At 41.8% G+C, this 21,283-nt stretch overlaps 2 protein-coding genes across 2 annotated transcripts; both read left to right on the top strand.

The window, feature by feature from the left end:
• Window positions 1–2,061: 2,061 nt before the first annotated feature.
• On the top strand, window positions 2,062–5,762 carry LOC311014457 (chymotrypsin-like elastase family member 3B; the record flags this gene model as incomplete). The annotated part of the gene is made up of 9 exons (XM_084011079.1): window positions 2,062–2,122; window positions 2,197–2,250; window positions 2,480–2,568; window positions 3,285–3,382; window positions 3,462–3,590; window positions 3,829–3,965; window positions 4,474–4,616; window positions 4,708–4,860; window positions 5,676–5,762. 9 exons carry the CDS (start codon window positions 2,062–2,064, stop codon window positions 5,691–5,693), a joined length of 882 nt encoding a protein of 293 aa, XP_083867205.1. The 3' UTR covers window positions 5,694–5,762.
• A 4,094-nt stretch (window positions 5,763–9,856) lies between these two features.
• slc34a2b (solute carrier family 34 member 2b) lies at window positions 9,857–16,034 on the top strand. Its single transcript, XM_084010629.1, has 13 exons — window positions 9,857–9,885; window positions 10,234–10,289; window positions 10,530–10,667; window positions 10,763–10,891; window positions 11,063–11,206; window positions 11,857–11,968; window positions 12,048–12,243; window positions 12,325–12,420; window positions 12,668–12,779; window positions 13,794–13,961; window positions 14,155–14,271; window positions 14,353–14,477; window positions 15,161–16,034. Exons 2-13 carry the CDS (start codon window positions 10,244–10,246, stop codon window positions 15,698–15,700), a joined length of 1,923 nt encoding a protein of 640 aa, XP_083866755.1. The 5' UTR covers window positions 9,857–9,885; window positions 10,234–10,243; the 3' UTR covers window positions 15,701–16,034.
• Window positions 16,035–21,283: the final 5,249 nt, after the last annotated feature.

Genomic DNA, 21,283 nt, shown 5'->3' with positions numbered 1-21,283 from the left:
TAGTTTCCCCCTCGGGAGGAAAAGGATCCCGACTGAGCGAGGCGTGAAGAATCGGGTCCAGATCCAGCAGGAGCGTGTTGGGCCCCCTTCGCCCGTTGTCATGTTATTATTAAAGCAGAGAAAGTTGTTACAGGACTGTTTGTCTTGAAGGAAGCCCAAATCTCTCCGGTTCTGCGGTTCAGGAGGAGAATTTATTTCTAGCAGAGCAGTGAGACAGCTGACGACACTAAACCCCCCGTCTCACTTTCTGTTGGAGTTGCTTCCTCAGCTAATCTGGTTTTCACAAACGCCACAGTTTCACTCCAGGAACAGTTTGTTCTGTGTGTTTGGGGGGGGTCTTCTTCTTCCTGTTCAACTGCACGTTTCCATGCTTTATCACCATTATTGATCCGTCATAGCTCCCAGAGATCACCGGTCATGTCAGCAAGAACACTGAAGTCTCTCTTCCTCAATGTTCACCTCAACGGTTCCCATTAATGCGTCTTTTACTTAAAGTTACTGTGAGGATATTTTTTTTACTTTTAACCTCAGGTCTATAATGGTACAAATTGATTCTAGCTTGCTTTTTTTCATTATCCTGAATTATGGAATTCATTACTTGTTTTTACTTGTATTTTAAGTCTCTGGTAATGTTGCATCCTTTTAGTGGTAACGCTCCGTCCAAGTAAAGAATCTGATCACATTTTAAATGGTGTCCAAACACTTAAAGGAAAAGTTCGGAATTTTGGACATAGGTCCTCATTTCCAACTTACCCGAGGTGATATAGGTCAGTGGAGACCGTTTTCAGCACAATTGGTCCAGTCCTTATATTTGCACAAGTCACCGTTGCTAACTGGTGTTGAGCTAGCGCACGTCAACGGTAACATCCAGCCTGTCACTAAAAACAGCTTTAACTGCTCCGCAGAACACCCGAGACAAATGTATTATAACGTCGGACTATCGATGTACATGTCAGTGTTGGTAGAATAATTTTAGAAATTAAACCAACCTTGCATTTTCAATGATAAAACATTTTGAGGGACTAGTTTGTCAGCAGCAGCGGAATTTTACTTTGCGTGTTAGTAGTAGTGCGTAAAAACGAAACCTAAGCGCCCTACAGTCGTGACAGCTAGTACTCGTAGCAGCGTTAAAACATTTTTTTAAATTATTCTACCAACACTGACATGTACATCGATAGTCCGACGTCATAATACATTTGTCTCGGGTGTTCTGCGGAGCAGTTAAAGCTGTTTTTAGTGACAGGCTGGATGTTACCGTTGACGTGCGCTAGCTCAACACCAGTTAGCAACGGTGACTTGTGCAAATATAAGGACTGGACCAATTGTGCTGAAAACGGTCTCCACCGACCTATATCACCTCGGGTAAGTTGGAAATGAGGACCTATGTCCAAAATTCCGAACTTTTCCTTTAAGTTAATGGGTTGAATTGTGTAAGTGTAAAAGAGAGACGATTGGCTATTTTCTGAAGTCGAGTTCAAATGAAAATCTCCTTTTTTTTATCACATCTCTGGCCATATTGTGCACATATTTGACAATATATATCGAAGAATAAAAATAAAAATTTTCGTACTAGGACCAGGAATGAGCTGGTAGAGACTGTCAGAACCCTGCCTCAAGTAAAACGAGAGGTTTTCTAAATGGAGTCTGGTCCTTGGAAAACACTTCTTTATATACTGCAGTAGATTAATCTATAATAATACATCATGATTTATTGGTTGCTTTTTAGCTTTAGTATATCGTCGAGGAGATTTAAACATATGATTTGTGCAAAGACATTACAGATACAATTTGGAGCTAGTTATACTTTAATTGAGTATTTCATTATAACTGAGTATTAGAATTCACAGTGTCCATCCTACATAATGAATTAACTTTGTACTTTTTGTACTTAAAGGGCATTTTTCTGATGCTACTTATGTATTATTACTCGTAATAGAGTATTTTACATCCATAACTTGTTGATTTACAAGAAACTCTTTTGGAAAAACATGATCAACTCCCTGAATCCTATAGTTGAATCTTAAATCCCCTGTACAGACAGCACATGTACAGACCAGCGGCATGGCGGACCATCTGGGGAACAGGAAGTTCTTCCCAGACTCCCATGATAACGATCCAGCAGGCTGGATGTGATCCGGTCTTCGGTCTGCAGATGGACGGAGGTATAAGAGACCTGAACCGGGTGTGTTGTTCCAGAGAACACCATCATGACACCGACTCTGGTCCTGCTGCTGCTCCAGGTGGCGTACGGTGAGTCGGCTAAAACTTTTTATTTTATTTATTATTATCTCTATTATTATTTAAACATACATAAGGGAGTAGAATGTAAATACTTCTTGAGACAAAGTCAATTTGTACTTTTTATTTATTTTGAATATTATACTGTATGTTGAGTATTTTAACATTATTATTATTTTTACTTGAAAGCAGTTTTGCACATATAATCAGACCATTAAGATGAATGTTGCCATGTTTGTAGTTTTTGGATGTGGTGCACCGGCCTTCACACCTAACACCAACCGGGTGGTGAACGGAGAGGAAGCCCGCCCCAACAGCTGGCCCTGGCAGGTAATGTCAGCTTCCTGTTCCTCATTTTATTTATTTGTTTATTTCGGGCATGTCCGTTAAGTCATCATCACACATCTTGCTCACACAGTAAAAATGAATACACATGGCCGAAAGGGAAAGCGGGAGAAGCCGAGGCTTATCTAGTCCCGCCCCCATTACCCACAGGGGGGAAAAGAAAGAAAAAATAATAAAATAAAAAAAATAAAAATAAAAATAAAAAATAGAATGTAAAAAAAAAAAAAAAATCAACATCATAGTCTTTTCTTGTCTATTGCATTTTTCGCTTGACATAACACATAACATTTTCTTTCACTTGTGACATTTGACATACTATGTTACAGCAGTAGGTGGTACAGAGAGCTGAAGTCCAGTGCATACAGATTACGTGTGTGTCTGCACACGTGTCCATATTTGTTCATCATTCACTATACTATACAATAATGAACCTTTTTACGGCCGGCGTCGTCAGAAATATGCAAACGCATGTTGGCGGCATGAGTGTGCAGCTGCCATCTCTACGGGCAACCACGAAGAGTCACCAGATAACACGTCGCTGGTTAAAGGAGCTTTGTTTAACATTCAGAGCATTATTAACTACAGTCTATGTAAAGATATGGCGGAGTCATGTCTCTGTGAGCAGAGAGAGAAGTCACTCTCCCTCTGTGTGTGTTGTTACACGTGTTTACATGTTCACCATTCTCCGATTTGCTCCTCAGATCTCGCTGCAGGTGAAGCACGGCAGCCGCTTCCATCACACCTGCGGGGGGATCTTGATTGGACCTCGCTGGGTGCTGACCGCCGGACACTGCATCTGGTGACTAAAAGCAAGAAGATTTAGATTGATTTATAAGTGTTAATTATGAAGGAAGTAATAATAATGAGGTGTGTTTCAGGCCGGGAGACGTGTACCGCGTCGTGTTGGGAGAACATGACATGAGCCAGCAGGAGGGAACCGAACAGATCCGAGATGTTCTGCGTATCATCGTCCACCCGGACTGGGACATCGACTTCGTGAGAGACGGGTGAGTCGATGAATTCACCTTGTTTTAGTATCGGCGGTGGATTCCTACATGTGAGTCAACAAGCCAATCAGATTTGAGCTTCCTTTGCTATAGAGAGGTGAAGTCCTGTCCCACCTTCTGTGTTTGTGCAGGCACCCCTTGTCTCCGATATCGCCGATGCTTGGTAGAAGGGTATCTTGGCTTGCTCGACTCCTCAATCAGTGAGAATCTAACTGTGATAATTATTTTTTTGTCGCAGGAATGATCTGGCCCTGCTGAAACTGGATCAGAGCCCCATCATCAATGACGTCGTCGACATCGCGTGTCTTCCAGAGGCCGGAGAAATCCCAGCCCCCGGGTCCGAGTGTCTCATCTCCGGCTGGGGAAACCTCTACAGTAAGACCCCATCATCACTTTGTGTAGAGCATCAACGGAGCTTCAGGCCTTGACATTTACATTTACCAGAGGTCTACCATAGTAGCTATGAGAGTAGAGACCAGACCAGACTATGTGGAGAAACCAGAGACTGTCTGTGGTCCAAACAACAAGGTATCTGCCGTATTTATGTCTTGATGACCTTATTTGGAGTGTTGATGGAGCAGCTACAATGTTAGCATAGCCTAGCACCCATCAACCAGACTCCATTCAGAAAACAAGCGTTTCAAAAGTAGTTTGCTCGTCGTCTTGAAGACAGACCTAACAAAGCATGACTTCACACTTTTTACTGATTGCCATCATTATGAAGTTATTTCAATATCCTTTTCATCTGGTTATTGATATTAAATCACAGATAAATAGTTTATTCTGGATTCCTCCAGCTGTGGTAAACCAGCAGATGTGTCTCTTGCTAGATCCAGTATGTATTTCTGTGCTGCTGAGCATCTCTGTCCTGTCTGTCTCTCAGCCAACGGCCCGATGCCTGATAGGCTGCAGCAGGCCTTGCTTCCTGTGGTGGAGCACAGCGTGTGCAGTCGCAGCGACTGGTGGGGCATCAACGTCAAGACCACCATGATCTGTGCCGGAGGAGACACCGTATCTGGATGCAACGTGCGTGAGGCGTCCTCCCACCTGTCAGACCTGAGAACCACACGCCGTGAACAAGGTCTCTAACGTGTTCCTCTTCCTGTTCCCGTCTCAGGGAGACTCGGGCGGTCCCCTGAACTGTCGGGGTCTGGACGGGCGCTGGTACGTCCAGGGCGTCACCAGCTTTGTTTCCTCTCGCGCCTGCAACGAGGTGAAAAAGCCCACTGTGTTCACCCGCATCTCCGCCTTCACCGAGTGGATCAACGGCGTGAGTTGGAATGTGGACTAATAGATATCAGCATGAAACATCTGTGTTTATTTTTTACTTTCAGATTATCATCTTTTTGTATTACAGCTTTTCTGAAATGTTAAGTTTAAATACAGGACCGGCCCGAAGCATAAGCAAACTAAGCGGCTGCTTACCCCCCCCCCCCCCCCCCAATCGAGTGTGGATATGTTTAGGCTATGAATCTGAACTAATTTAGGTATTGCCATTCTCCAGCTGGCCATCCCTAAAATGCACCACAATACAGGAAATCACATCCACCAAGACCCTCCTCCCCCATTTGCACCCACTTTTGCACAAATAGGGTGTGGGGGGGGGGGGGGGGGGGGGGAGGTCTTTATGCTGTTTATACTGTACCCAAGGGGACAGTGGTTGATAATCCGTCACTGTATTAATACAAGTTATAATGTAACATTAGAGTGTGACATCGGTGTCAATAATCATCGTAAAACATTCCGCAGTGGTAGGAGGGGGGGCCCAAATCAAACTCTGCTTAGGGCCCCCAAAAGGCTTGGGCCGGCCATGTTTAAATATGCAAATGAGATAGTATCTTAAATAAGTTAATACATTTCCAGACCAGAAATCTGAACCTGAATCTGAAGTTTTTTACAGGGAGAATTATAAGATATCTCTTTGTATCACTTAATAAATCTGAAAATACTACATAAAAAGTATTTTTTAACCCTCCAGAATAATGAAAGCGAAACCAGTTCATCCCCCCTGTAGCTTCTCTCCTTGATACACTTATTCTATCTGGTCAAACATTTCACGTGTCAATAATCATGTTTTCTCTCCAGATCATTCTGAAATACTGAGGAGCTGCTGCACACCAACGGATCAATCATGAAGTCACGTTTCTTCTTCTTCTTCTTCTTCTTCTTCTTCTTCTTCTTCTTCTTCTTCTTCTTGTTTATTGCTGATTTTCCCAACAGAGGTCGTACTCCGAATAAATGTCTGTCGTCGCTGGCAAAAAATGAAAAAAATAAAATAAAAATCAGAAAGTAAACTTTGGTTTGGTCTTCCCAGCATGCATCTGGTTGTAAATGCTTGCAACCTGCATTAATTATCACAAGTTAAGAGCCCTCATTTGCATAATATTCATGTACACAAATGACACAAACACAAAAACGACAGCAAGAATAACATTACGGAGACATTAACAGAGAAAGTGGCATCTTGTCAAATGTTCGACCGTTTACTTTAACGACAAAGAAACACATGAAAACAGGAAAAACCACGTTTCCTAAAACACATGTTGAACACGTGGAAGGCATCAAACGAGGGAGATGGAGAGATTCGCCGTCCGTGTGAAGATGCATCGTGTTTTCCTATCAATCATCACCAAGGTCGGCCAAGAGTCGTCGCTGGAGAGTGAGCTGTCTGCTGGGCGGGGGGGGGGGGGGCAGATAGACAGATCGACCTCGGCAACGTTCTCACAAATATACATCCAAGTTCAGTACGACAGGATGTGATGATGAACAACGGAGACAAACTGATGTTTGGGAAGGAAACGGATTAACAGAACCTCTCTGCAGGAATACTGAAGTTAAAGTAGAAGTAAAAGTATTCATTAGACCCAGTATTTATTACATGATTACATCACTTTGCAGTTTAAACTGTATTCTATATTATTCAAAGACTGTGTGAAAGGAAGCAGTAAGACCTCTCTGTAGAGACATGAAGACCAAACCTTCTGACTTTAATTCGCCTCCATCTGCTGGTGGAGGTGAGAAGCAGCTCCGTCCTGTGGGCATCACAGTAGCGCCATCCAATGGACGGAAGAGACGATGCACGGAGACTCTCCTGCTGCTCATGTGACCTGTATAAAAATACACTGTAAAACATCTGACTTTACATTTACAGTGAAAACCCGGCTACTCATCAAGAACGCTGCTGCAGAGTCCAGACCAGCAACAAGAAGAGGATCCTTAAATCTCTGCACCGGCTTCTCATGTGTCTCAGATGCATATTATAATCCTGTTTCTGGTCTACGGGGCTCTGAATGGTTCTCAGAATTACTGGTTCTCTATGAAGCATCCAGTCTAGATACCCCCCTCTTATCCGATGAGAGTGTCCCGGGACAGAGGATGTCCTATGTATGATTAGTGATTTTGGGGTCTATAATAAACTATATATAATATATATTTTATTATTTAATATAATATATATAATAAAATATAAGATTATATATATATATATATTAGTAAATAAAATATATATATAATCAAATATATATTTTATTATATTATTAAACATATATAATATATGTTATTATATAATCAAATAAAATTTGAATTGTTGATAAGGGTCAAGTAGAGTGAATATGATCTATTCTTCTGACTTAAATGCCTTATCAGATGTGTCTACGAACAGAATACAAGGAGAGACTTTGCATCAGATGCAGATTCCTTGGCTCCGTGTCGCCGTCTCTCTGACACCCAACCGGTTTGGACGAGTTCTAACAGCTGAGTTTTATGGTTTTATGGATGACAGCGGCGTAGTACTACAGGGTGGAACCCCCGGCAGCAACAACATGACAAACCGCCTGACCTTCCCATGGACTGTGTGCCAGCATGGCAGCACGGGTGGCATCAACCCAGTGGCCTCGCAGCCAATCATTGACGGCACGCCATCATCACAAAGGAAAACATGAAGAGTCCAGCAGCATGACGGGAATCTGCAGCTCGGATTAAAAAAGTCGGGTCACGGAGCGTTTTCTGAAAAAAGAACAATAATGTAAAAACAGTAATGTAATGACAAAGCATTTTGATTGGTGCATGGGAGGGGGGGAGGGTGCAATGACAGTGGCATTCCAAAGGTCAAAGGTAAACCTCAGCTGATCTCTCCACCGTATGTCTTCTGGAGTCACATGGGGGGGGGACCATTGCATCAAACCTAATGGCTCCGTCAATAAATAACCAGCTGAAATGTAAAACAGAGCCGTGTTTAAGATGCATGTTACCGCGTGCTGGGGGTGTCAAAGGTCAGAACACGAAAACCTCTCCGATCAAAAACCCATCACGCGTAATATCACAACCGCACAGAAGCTCCGGGCGCCAATTATCAGCGACGCGTCATAAATAGGTATTTGATCCGCAATAAACTGCAGCTGGACCTTATCTGCAAAACAAATAATTATCAGACTGTAAAAAAGAAAAATAATAATAATCACCGCTGCTGGAAAACAGTTATGCAACGTTTGAAAGCAAAGATTAAAATCCTCACTGTAATGTTTGACTTTGTCTAAGATTAATTTTAATGTGCGAGATGGGATTTGGACGAGGAAACTAATTGAAATAAATTAAGATGAATAAAAATGTGTCTGGCTTGTCTACAAGGACTATATTTGATTTCCAGTGGTCCAAATAAAAGAAGAAATTAAATGAAAGGAAATCATTAAAAAAATAATTATTTTCATGTAAAAATGTTTGATTTATTTAACAATATGTTCATAATTTATTGTTTGTGTCCTTGTCCTTATATTGATGAAGCCGAGTTTCTTGTTCTTGAGTGCAGCTGTTGTGCTGAACGCTTTGTCATTTTATTATTATTATGATGATTATTAATATGACTGGCTGTGTAGTAAAGTGGTTCACTACAATGATTGCTGGTTATTAGCTGCTGTTTTGATGATCCAGGATCAGCTCAGGTAACAGGCTGCTTATCTCTGAAGGCAAGCATGAAATATTAGTTAACGTGATTAGATTTAGTAGAAATAACTGGTGTGTTTTACATGTGTGAGTCTACGGTGATAAAAGGAGTAGAAGAAGAGCGCGAAGAAGGTCACATAAAACCACCGAAGCACTTTAAAAGCAGTTCTCCACATTATCATGGTCATTATCAAACGAGCTGCCACTGCTCTTATTTTGGCGAGGTGTCCACATTATCATGTCGAGCAGCCACTGCTCTTATTTTGGTGGGTTCACCACATTATCATGTTAATATGATATGGTTGAGGCTGAACTCACTGAACTGTTTTTAGTTCAGCCTTTGATCCGCTGATCGTTTTATTGAGGTTTTTGGGAGGATCTGAAGCATCACTCTGGTTTAATCATTGACTCGTCTTCATGGCGTTGATTTTAGATGTAATATGAACGTTGTTACAGTCGAATCTCCAGCTGTAAACTCGGACTAATTAGCAACAGGTGTATATGTATATGTGCACGTGTTGCAAACGTGTGAGTGTGTGTACACTAAATGAGAGCCTTGTGATTATACATCATGTAGTTGTGAAAACAAAAATATCAGTTGCATTTGCAAGAAAATACAAAATAAAAATGCGTGGAATTCAGTGTTTACATTTAATGACAACAAGGAGTCACTTTAATAGTGTGTGAGGCCTTGTTGCCGTCTGCGGACTTTAATTAGCAGCTGTTTGACCAAAGAGTGTTTTTCTTATTAATTATTGTTCAATATAATAATAATAATAATAATAATAATAATAATAATAATAATAATAATAATAATAATAACAATACTAATAATTAAATAACACAAATAATAATAATAATAATACACCTTTCATACATGCTTCACAATAAAGACAGCGAGACAGAAATGTAAGAAAACACACATAAATGTAACATCTAAATAAATCTGCAGCTTGCTGTTACATTTACGACCACCAGGGGGCAGCTTCCCTTATGTCTTATTCCATGAGCGGTCCTCCGTGGCTCCGACTAAAGCCTGCAGACAGGTGTCAGTGCCCAATGGAACCTTGCACCTGTAAAACAACATCTGAACATTTAAATTAAATTAAAAATGAAAAGATGTTCTCAACATTCAACACTATAATTAACGTGTATCACATAGTTAATAAAAGCTTTTCAGTGGGCCCACTCACACACGCGCACACGCGCGGACGAGCGAGCGCACCTTGCAGCCTCCTGTCCCGTGCACGTGTGTGCGCGACCTTTGAACCGACAGCAGCGTGTGTTCTCTGCGCTGCGCTATAAAAGCGGCTTCGTCCGGAGCAGCGACAGGTAACCAGGTGAAGCTCCGCTGCAGGTGCGTATCCCACACCGGATCCACTACGGTCCCGGACCGTAATACGGACTCACTCACTGCAGTGATTTGAGATTGTATTCTATGTTGTTAGTTTTTCTTTGTTTGTGCCCATAAGGCGTTTTATTTTGTATTTTTAACTCGGGGATTTTTTTTTTTTTTTTTTTTTTTAAGACTTCACTGGATCAACCTTAAAAGTGACCAAGTCTTCGGTTTTTAATTAACTGATATAATTAGAACGTTTGTAGACTAAAAAAGTATTTTTATTTTGAAAAGCTCACTCTGCACCTGCTGCTTCTAATGTCATCAATAGCATGATAATCATATCTTCTGTGGACTTTTCCCTCTCAGACAGACAGTCATGGCTCCAAGACCACAGGTGGGGACGGACCCCTCTCCAGATCTTGGTAGGTCCTCCTTTGTCTCTTGGACACGTTAAAACCTCCTCAGACTGTCTCTATGGGGACGTAATGTGCATGATTCTGAATATGTATTTAGTTACAGGCCTGTGTTTGGGACATATTTAAACATGTTTATATGCAGATTTATTTGAGTGTATATAAATTCACATATGATCAATTCTGGATTATATTCAGGATACCACCCCCCCCCCCCCCCAATTAAATAAAATTGTCTCCTGACACTAGACGATGGTGCTCCGGCTAAAGACGGTGCCATTCTGCCGGCGTACTCCACCGTTGACCTGGTCAATGAGCAACCAGATCCAGATGCGGAGGACCCCTGGGATCTCCCCAAGCTCAAAGACACAGGAGCCAAGTGGTCAGGTGAGGCGGCTTGTCTCTTCCTGCGTTGCAAACACCTTCACAATAAAACCCCCCTGATCTGATTCATCACTCTGTGTGTGTTTTTCTTCTTCCAGAGCTTAACACTAAAGAGAGGATAGTGCGGGTGCTGACTGCTATCCTGAAGGCCATCACCTTGCTGGGTCTCCTCTACATGTTCATCTGTTCGCTGGACATCCTCAGCTCCGCTTTCCAGCTTGTTGGAGGTAAACGAGAACATCCTGGCTCTTTATCAGCAGCCGTCGCTGCACATTTAGTTGATTTCCTTGATAATGCCGCCGTGGCCGGCGGAGCGCTGCTTATGTAAGAGCTGTGTTTGTGACCTGAGGGTGTGTGTGTGTGTGTGTGTGTGTGTGTGTGTGTTTGTGTGTGTACAGGCAAAGCTGCTGGTGACATCTTCCAGGACAATGTAATATTGTCCAACCCTGTGGCCGGTCTGGTGATCGGGGTGTTAGTCACCGTGCTGGTCCAGAGCTCCAGCACCTCCTCCTCTATTGTGGTCAGCATGGTGTCCTCTGGACGTAAGTAGGACACACTCACTCTCACGCACACACTCACACGCACACACACACACACACACACACACACGCATACACACACGCTCAGGTTTGTCCACATGTCTATTGAAAGACATCTGTGTGTGTGCAGATGGATTACTGAGCCCGGTCGCCACAAGTGTCAGGGGCCCCTCTTGTCTTCAACTATAAAATGTTCGTAAAAAGACGAAGGAAGAGACCAACAAAATAACAACCTAAAGACAAAGAGATACAAACAACCCCAGACAGACACAAAGCAACTTCAAAGAGACAAAAAGTAACTACAGAGAGACGCAGAGTAACGACAAATAATTACAAACAATCACAAAGAGACACAAAGTTACTTCAAAGAGACACAAAGTAACTACAACGAGACACAACGTAACTACAAAGAGACACAAAGTAACTACAACGAGACACAAAGTAAATACAAAGAGATACAAAGTAACTACAAAGATGCAGAGTAACTGCAAGGAGACACAAAGTAACTTCAAAGAGTCACAAAGTAACAATAAATAGTCTATACAACTATAAAGTCTTGCTCCCATCTAGTCCAGCTGCTGGTCTTCTACATGTCTCTGTCCAGTGCCTTGTTGTCTCAGTACATATTAATATGATGGCTTTCTGTCCCTCAGTGCTGGAAGTCCGGTCTGCAGTGCCGATCATCATGGGCGCCAACATCGGAACATCGGTAACCAACACTATCGTGGCGATGATGCAGGCTGGAGATCGAAACGAGTTCCGCCGGTAAACCAGAGCTAATATCAGAGAAAATGCCGACATACAACATTAAAGCCCAGAAACCTCAACTTTGCCCCCCTTCCAGGGCCTTCGCCGGCGCCACGGTTCATGACTTCTTCAACTGGCTGTCCGTGCTGATCCTTCTGCCTCTGGAGGTTGCTACCGGCGTCCTGTTCAAACTCACCAACCTCATCATCGAGTCCTTCAACATCCAGACTGGAGACAATGCCCCCGACCTGCTCAACGTCATCACGGACCCACTCACCAACTCCATCATTGAAGTAGGACTCGGCCGGAATCGAACCACCAGGGAATAAACATTCAACATTAACATTTTTAATAAAATTGTGTTTTTTCTTTAGCTGGACAAATCTGTTATCACCGGGATCGCCACGGGCGACCCAGCCGCTAGGAACAAGAGTCTGATCAAAGTGTGGTGCAAGAAGGAAACTAACATGGTGAGAAATCAACAACAGCTACATCACGTGTATTAATTATTAGTTTCCTTTAACACAGCTGCAGTGAAAACACATGATAAAGCTATGGTTACCTCTGCTTGGTCCCCGTTAATCATTGATATTGTCCGTGCATCGTGACCACGTTGTTGGATCATGCTTTTGAAGGGGTGTTATTTCATAAAAGGTATGATCATTTAAAGATCACCGGTGGGTTTTTTAATTATTGCTGCTGTTTTTATGCCTGCAGACATTCTGGAATGTGACAGTGGCGGACTGTCCTGGCGGAGCCGTCTGCTGGGAGGACGGAAACCTGACCTGGACCCAGATGAACTCGTCTTGGACCAATTACCAAGAGAAATGTAAGTGTGCCTTCGCCAGTGAATACCAAGTAGAAAGAAAAAAAAGAGCATTTACAAAGCAGTTAGGATTATCTGATCCACTGAAGCTCGGCGATACATGAGACCACAACAAGCTCCTTCATCCAGACCTTCTGATGGCGGGACAAAGACTACCTTTGAGCCGTCACAGTGACTCAGCTAAAAACCCGTCTACCTGCTCAATACGTCTATTCATGCTGCCTGGTCGAAGCACCTGAGTACCACGGGACCATGAAGTGGTCAAAGCATTTCTGCCTCCAAATGACCCTTGGCTAAGCCCCACCCCCCCACCGCTGCTACTCCGTCATGCTGTCAGAGCTACCATGGAGCCCACACTGTCACTTACAGAGCTCCCTGAAAAAATTCTAATAGTAGGGCTGCATCACAGGACGTGTCAAAGAGGTCACGCTATGACGATTTAGCGGTTTGATATGAAGGAAAATAACTTCCCCATAGACTGGCCACATCAGGTGGTCTTGGAGAGACCCGGATTGAAGGTGTCTCATAGATCCATGACATTGACATCGATTGTAATGATAATTTTGCACATCAAGAAAGTCACATTTGTAGTTTGAAGTATCAGACTATGAAAATACGTAATTATAAAGACTTTCCAACCAAAAATGAAACGTAGCTGTTGGTGACGTACGTTGTGTGAGACCAGAGGAGTAGTTCACTGAGTGGTTTTACGATAAACTAAACGATACGATGACAAACTGAGCCTTAATGGACTTGAACAATTACCTTTTAAATTTGCAGAATTGATGATACGGGACTCCGCTCCTCTATCCACAAAATTAACTCTTAAGTTCTGAAGCAATGCATCTAAGTCTATGGATAGTTATGGGTGATGCTACGCTATGATTGGTCTGCATTTGAGGGGCGGGACTTATCGCAGGTTTGACAAATTGGAATGAAAGACATATTTTATGAGCTCCCAGTCACACATGTGGACGCTTTAAATGCCCGTCATCTCTCTGATCCTCCCTGCTGCAGGTAAACACCTCTTCGTCAACGCTAATCTGCCGGATCTGGCGGTGGGCCTGATCCTGCTGGCAGTCTCACTGTTCGTCCTCTGCACCTGCCTCATCCTCATCGTCAAGCTGCTCAACTCCATGCTGAAGGGACAGGTGGCCGTGGTCATCAAGAAGGTGCTCAACACAGGTAAAGAACCCCACTCTATGGTGATGCTCGATGGTTCGCCTCCAGGGTCCAGGCCCAGGTCTTGGTCCTGGTCCTGCTGCACGGCGGAGAGGAAGCTCAGGAACATATATGATTAAAGTGCTCGTTTGGCCGCCATGTGTGCAGTCACACATCAGGTGTATGGCTCACCTCCGGTCTTTCTGTTTGACGTCAGACTTCCCCTTCCCCTTTGCTTGGGTTACCGGCTACATCGCCATCTTGGTGGGAGCGGGGATGACCTTCATCGTCCAGAGCAGCTCAGTGTTCACCTCTGCCATAACTCCGCTTGTCGGTAAGTAGCCGTTTGCATAATGATGAGGCGGTATTTTTTTTTTATTATGTTTTATTACATATCATGTCACTCTTTCACCAGGCATCGGTGTCATTAGCCTTGAGAGGGCCTATCCTCTGACGCTGGGGTCAAATCTTGGTACGACAACCACCGCTATCCTCGCTGCTATGGCTAGCCCCGCAGCAACGCTAGCCAACTCCCTGCAGGTAAGATGCTGTAGAAGGTTGTTAGCAATGGGAGCTAGCATTGGAACCGATTTCTGGTAATATTGCCCTTTCAGTTCCTCAACACTTGAAACTGAAATATTTGGCCAACCAGAATAAATCTTGTAAAAACATTCATGGTCCCCAGTGGATTAATCTTTGTGATCCCCTAACTTTTTACCATGAGGATGACATTTTTGTTTTTAGTGACGAAACTTCTGCTATTTTATGAATTCTCATGATGTTTTGTAGGCAAAGGACACGCTGACTTTACACTTGTTATGTAATGTAAAGGGCAGTTGCTATTTTTTTTTTTTTTTTTAATCAGGGTTGCTATATTACATTTTTACCTTGTATTGTTACTTTATGTTGTTAGTTTACCTTGTTACTTGACGTTATCTTACCTTGTTACTTTACATTGTTACTTTACCTTGTTATGTTACATTGTTACTTTACCTTGTTACTTTACATTGTTACTTTGTGTTTTGTTCCATTGTTCCGTTGTTCGGTTCCATCAACATTTCCTCATACGTATCTGATGAGAAATGTATTAATTTAACATATTTTTTCAGAAACGTACAATGCCAACAGCTTGTTTGGTGACTGTGTTGCTTTTGGTTGATATTTCTGAGATCCGACAGCTTTGTTTGACATACTCTCTCTTTCTTTTTTCTTTTTTTGTCTAGATTGCACTTTGCCACTTCTTCTTCAACATCATGGGTATCTTGCTGTGGTATCCGATCCCCTTCACGCGGCTTCCCATCCGGCTGGCAAGAGGTCTGGGGAACCACACGGCGAAGTACCGCTGGTTCGCCGGCCTCTACCTCATCCTTTGCTTCCTGATTTTCCCTCTGTCCGTGTTTGGCCTGTCGCTGGCCGGCTGGAAGGTCATGGTGGGCGTCTGCGTGCCCATTATCGCGTTGGTCATCTTCGTGATCGTCATCAACGTGATGCAGTCCCACTGCGCCCGCTTCCTGCCCAAGTTCCTCCGCACCTGGGACTTCCTGCCGCGGCCGCTGCACTCCATGGCGCCCTGGGACGCCGTGATGACCAAGGCCTTCGGCTTCTGCGGCAAACACTGCTGCTGCTGCTGCAAGGGCTGCAAGTGCTGCAAGAAAGGCGAGGAGGAGGTGAAGGTGAAGAAGAACAGCAGGAAGAGTCTGGAGATGTACGACAATCCGGCCATGACGAGGGACGAGGAAAACGTGAAAGCAACGCACCTTTAATAATAATAATAATAATGATAATATGGAGTTTAATATGTATGTGTATGTATAAAGGAAATACTCAATGCAATAATGTATTCATAACACGACGCTGAGGTTGTGGATTGTTGTTGATTCCTGCTGGAGAATATGTCATGTTTTTATTATGTGATGTTTTCAATGCAGAGCTGAGAGGCTCCCAACGCTATTTTTATATTTTTTATGGTACATGTGAGAAGTTTTACTATTTCAACATTTAAATTTATAATGTTTAGCGTTGAAAATATGTGTTATCCTTCAGTATTTAAGACTCAATATGATATTTGTAAATTAAAGAAATTACTATTTTTAAAAGTGTTGTCTTTTTTTTTTTATTCATGAAGTCAGTTATTTATGAGTTATCTGGTCTTATTTTAATCAAATGTATTTGATATTTTACCTTCAAATTTGCTGGTTAAGAGAGAAAATAACTTTCTGGAGCAAATCACACGATTGCTTTCATATCTGATTTTCCTTTGAACAGCGAGTCAGTGACTTCTGAGTGAAACATGAGGCAAAGTCTTACTGCATAATTAGAGCAATGTATCTGCAGCTTTTCATTCCATTTGGTCAGCACTTTATATTTATTTTAAATATGTGTTTTTTTTTCAGGAGGAAAGGAATGACTCATCAGTAGATTTGACTTTGATTTGTTTTATCTTTTAACTCTTCTATTGAAGGAAGGACAAAGTGCAATCAGAATAAAACAGATGAGCGTCAAACTGGATCTCCTAATAAATATCAACCAATAATCAATACTTTAAGTTAAAAGCGACTAAAAAAAAACAAAAACTGTTGGTACATTTCTGAAAACCACGTTGAATTTCTGAACCAAAAATATTAGAAAATGCTTGTAGATTATCATATTTTTGGTTTATCATCTAACTCTCTTATTGAGAACACATATTTCATAACATATTTCATAAGTTACACTGACTTTTAAAGTGCTCGTGTCATGTGACGTGCTGAGTCCAGTCCAGGTGTCAGGTGGACTTCACCTCCAGGACTCTCAGATCAAAGGGAGACTTTATTATTATTATGTTTTATTTATGACTTAATTATCACAAAGCGTCACCAGGGACAACGCTGACACCTTTATTGATATCCGCCGTTCGCTGCAGTTTCTCAGATATTTGTCTGATAATCGCAGCGACACATTTCTAACATCTTCATATTATATATAATATTATATATTTAATATTATATATAATATTCACCCGTCTGCTCGTGTGTCAGACACCAGAGGTCACGTAAAGTGTGAACCACTGTTTTTCTATCTCGACCACGTTTCTGCTATAGTTGCACAACTCAAAAGGACAAAGATGGAGAACAGTAGAGCTTAGACAGATTATAAGGCTGTGATAAAATACTGTGTGTAAATATAAATATTTGAGCTGTGCAAATAATTGTGTTGAGAGCCGTGTTTGCGTTGACTTTGTCTGTCATGTAGTCCTTTTTCTACATCGTAATCCTTGGGTTTGAGATACGATGGTGAGTCCAGTTGACCAGAGAGAAAGTTCCTGATACACAATCTGAGCTTCTGCACTTGCGTGTGTGGAATGTTTGAAAAGTGCACGGGGCAGCGTTTATTAGTGCACAACGTTTCATATTTTATTACTGAACAGAGTTGATACACGAATGTTACAGCTGGTAACGACTGTCCAGACAGGATGGCGTTGCCATGGAATCCTAGCGCTGACCCTCTGGATCCCCCGTAACCTAAATTCTACTGTCTGTTAAGAATGCACTTTATTAATTATTGTATTGTTACTTCTATTCTATTATTATTATTCCCGAGGGAAGAATCTGTCTTTTTTAGGGTTTTTGGAGTTTTGAAAATGAATTGAAACATTGAAAATGAAACGTGATGAAAGACGCCAGAACGATCCGTAGACCGTCATCATGTCCCAATCTCCTCTGTGTTGTGTTTCCACTTTTTATTTTGGTAAATCCACCTTTATACTTCCTGTCTTGCGTTTCCACCTTTGTGTCTTCTTCTCTCATTTCCTGAGTTGTTTTTTATACGGTTGCCTGTGTAAATAACACACACACACACACATCATGTGTTTTTAAACGGAGGGAACACCAATAATGAACGGTGCCACCCAATGATAGTGACGGGCAATAAACCAGATATATATATACGACCAAAGAATTTACCACCTTTTTTATGAAGGGCCGATCAGTGTTGATTGTAAATGTAATCAATTGAAGCAATAACCTCATTCAGTGCAGCTGTATTTACTGAGGAAGCTCCCGCTTGTGCTCGTGGAGGCGTGCCTTCATGTACCAGGATGCATTGCGGGGCAATATCCCCTTTGCACGACTAATGCAGCCCCCTTTTTTGTAGTTTGCTTGTTTTTCTTACATTTGGACTTGTTGTCAACTTGTAACTATTGTCAGTTTTACTATTGTTGTTCTATCTTGCCCTTTGTTATTTTGTTTATTTTCCTTTAAATAAAAACAATTTAAAAAAATGCATAAGTGACCAATACATCACATTCCTTAAATATAAAATCAGGCCACATTGTATTTGATAAACCTGAGCTCAAAGGAGAGTGATATTAGAGCGTTATGTCAGTAGCTGCCTGTTCTACTTGTGAGTTTTTATTTCCTTTATCACCTGGTGAAGGGCTTTTGTTCAGCAGGTCAGTAGATACAGATGCTGCCAAAGTCCAACGAAGGTTCAACGGGGATACGCAATCAATTCAGCCGAGTGGCTGCAGGACTGAGTCTGAAAATTAAATCCAGGATCAGTTGTATTTATTCATATAATAATTTGCATTTATTGCCTGAGTTGCCCGACGCCCCAGAGAGGATGGGGGGCTTAACTCCACATTGACCTCAACCAGGTTTCCCCCATCATGGCTAAAATCACCATTATTGCTGCTTTGTTCTGCCAGATGTCCTGTCTGACTCCATGACATCATCCAGAGGTGCTCGGTGAATTTAATTGAGCTGTATTCATTGTGAATAGCAAAAATATGCCTGGTTTACTACAGCAGTATGAGCTCAAATCAAGCAATTTTGTCGTGACAAATGGATCAAAATGATGCCGAAGTGACGACATGATGACGACAATTCGTGGAAAGTCTGAAATTATGCTTTGATAGGTCTGTCTGCAAGACGACAACCAAAGAACTTTTAAATGTCTTGTTTTCTGAATGGAGTTTGGATTAGGTACACTATGCTAACACTGTAGCTGCTCCATAAACACTTAAAAATAATGTAGTATAGCGACGTGGCATCATGACTTTTCGTAAATATAGAACATATAACACGCCAATCTGTACGCAATTCGAGCAATCCGCGAGTATGTGTACGTTCTGAGCGAAACGACACATCACATCTGTGTGTTTGTCAGCGCCCTCTAGCGAAACGACCCATCTCATCCGCATGTATATAAACGCCCTTTAGGGTTAGGGTTCGGCGTTGATAAACACGCGAAAGGGCGATTGTGCGTAGTGATAACACGCCATAATGGCATACAAGTTGGCGTGTCATACATACGCCACTTCATGAGATCAGTCTGAGTATAGGCACATATATGCCTGAGGCTGCCCCAGTGCAAATTTGCATATTTGCTTTTTATATGCAGTGAAAAAAAATGTGCTTGAACACATTTAAAGCTAAGGTACGACGGATGGTCATGGGTGGAAACTTCCCCCTATTTAATAACTGATTGCCCCCCAAAAAAGAAACTCTGATTCAAGTCCCATGAAAAGGCAATTATTGTGGACGGCAGATTTAATTGCATGTAACAGCAGCCGTTTGAGAAGAAGTGAAAGTAAATGAGCCAGAATCATCAAAACTCTCTGATTAACAAACTCTGTTCAGGAAGTAAACCAGCATTTGTGTAGAATGAATAGTGACATGATTGTGTGTGTGTGTGTGTGTGTGTGTGTGTGTGTGTGTGTGTGTGTGTGTGTGTGTGTGTGTGTGTGTGTGTGTGCGTGCGTGTGTGCGTGCGTGTGTGTGCACACGGTTTGAAAACTGAAAAGACTTCTACAAATCAAATATTAAGTTTTGTGTGCTGGTCAAATGTTTTTTATCCCTCCGTGTGAGTTCAGTGAGAGTTTAATTCAACTAGAATCAGACGGAGTGAACGCTGTAAATCAATGGAGAGATCCTGTCACCGTGTAATAATATCTGTTAACCATGAACTCGGGTACAGCACAATGCAACGACTCAAGGTCGCATTAATCGACTCATTAAACAATCAGATGGAGATCAAGTGTTAAAAAAAAAAAAAAACACTTCGTTTAACGACTTTGCAGTGTTATTGGCTTCAATGGAAATCATTTTTATCAGTGGACTTCATAAATAATAGTTATATGATAGGAAATTCTCTCCATGAGATGAGCTCATGTACAATAGATGTTGGTGGGGATCCAGGTCCGGGATTTCACAACCAAGGATCACTGGATTTTTAGTCATAGCTATAATATCAAACTGTATCTGGACTCCTAATGGAATGTTTTTTTTATGGTCAGTAAATCGATTAAATTTGATAAGATGTAAATGAGTAACAGCAATAAGAGCCGACGGCAAGGAACAGCATGGATGTGTTTGGCAATCACAACAGCTAATGAAAAGCTAGCCAATGTAAAGCTAGCTAACGTAAAGCTTGCTTAAGTAAAAAATGTCGCTCAGCAAAGTCCAGAGTCTTCTCTGTTCTGGCACCTCAGTGGTGGAACGAACTCCCGACCAATGTCAGGACAGCAGAGTCATTTGCCATCTTCCGAAAAAGGCTCAAGACTCACCTGTTCAGACTTCACCTCAACTCTACATAGCATGACCCACTTACATATTATTGTTTTGCTCACATGTAATTTGTAAAATGTTCAACCTAGAAACCTAATAAGAAAAGTTATTTATTAACATCAACCCTAATAAAAAGTTTCAGCTGAAGCAATAATTTAGGTCTAATGATTATAAATAGTTTATTAATAGCTATCAATGTCCATGTTGTTTCCACGTTATTATTTAATATAGCAACTCTGGCAATGGGAACATCCGAGGAGCAAGTGAACGCACCATCACTCTGAGGCAAGAAACCAAATAAGTGTTTCCAAAAATAACAGGTCCTTTGTTATTAGATTAGTTTTTGTTTTTTTACATGCCTACAATATTTTAATACTCAAAATAAATGTTACTTTATTTTGAGTAAAAGCACAGCTAGATTAGGATTACGGGATTTAGATCTAAAATGGCAACACCACTAAATAATCCTTCCAAGTAAAGAAGCAGAAAACATCTGAATGATTACTACAGTGAAGATGTTTTTGGTTTGGCGACCTGTCTCTTTAAGGAGAGACTCCGAGATGGAACACATAACGGACAGAGATAGGAGAAGGAAAAGGGAGATCATTATTTCATCCACCCAGATGATTATATACAGAGTGTTGACACGGTGAAACTCCTAATTTAACTAAAGACACCGGGCGACAGCACATCATCACGGCCGTCACTGAGCCATAAATAACCGCCGAGGACCGAGCAGCGCTGCTTGTATTTATATATATATATATATAAATATATCGTATTTATTGGGGAACAAAATTG

The sequence above is a fragment of the Eutrigla gurnardus genome (assembly GCF_963514095.1).
Source record: "Eutrigla gurnardus genome assembly, chromosome: 6".
NCBI classification, from domain to species: domain Eukaryota; kingdom Metazoa; phylum Chordata; class Actinopteri; order Perciformes; family Triglidae; genus Eutrigla; species Eutrigla gurnardus.
The sequence above is the reverse complement of the archived record's forward strand: the minus strand, read 5'-3'. Positions and strand labels throughout refer to the sequence as shown.

Coding starts and splice junctions, on each gene's coding strand:
- slc34a2b (XM_084010629.1), top strand. CDS start 10,244: ATGGCTCCAAGACCACAGGTGGGGACGGACCCCTCTCCAGATCTTG. Junction 10,668..10,762: donor CACAGGAGCCAAGTGGTCAG/GTGAGGCGGCTT, acceptor TTCTTCTTCCAG/AGCTTAACACTAAAGAGAGG. Junction 12,780..13,793: donor GACCAATTACCAAGAGAAAT/GTAAGTGTGCCT, acceptor TCCCTGCTGCAG/GTAAACACCTCTTCGTCAAC.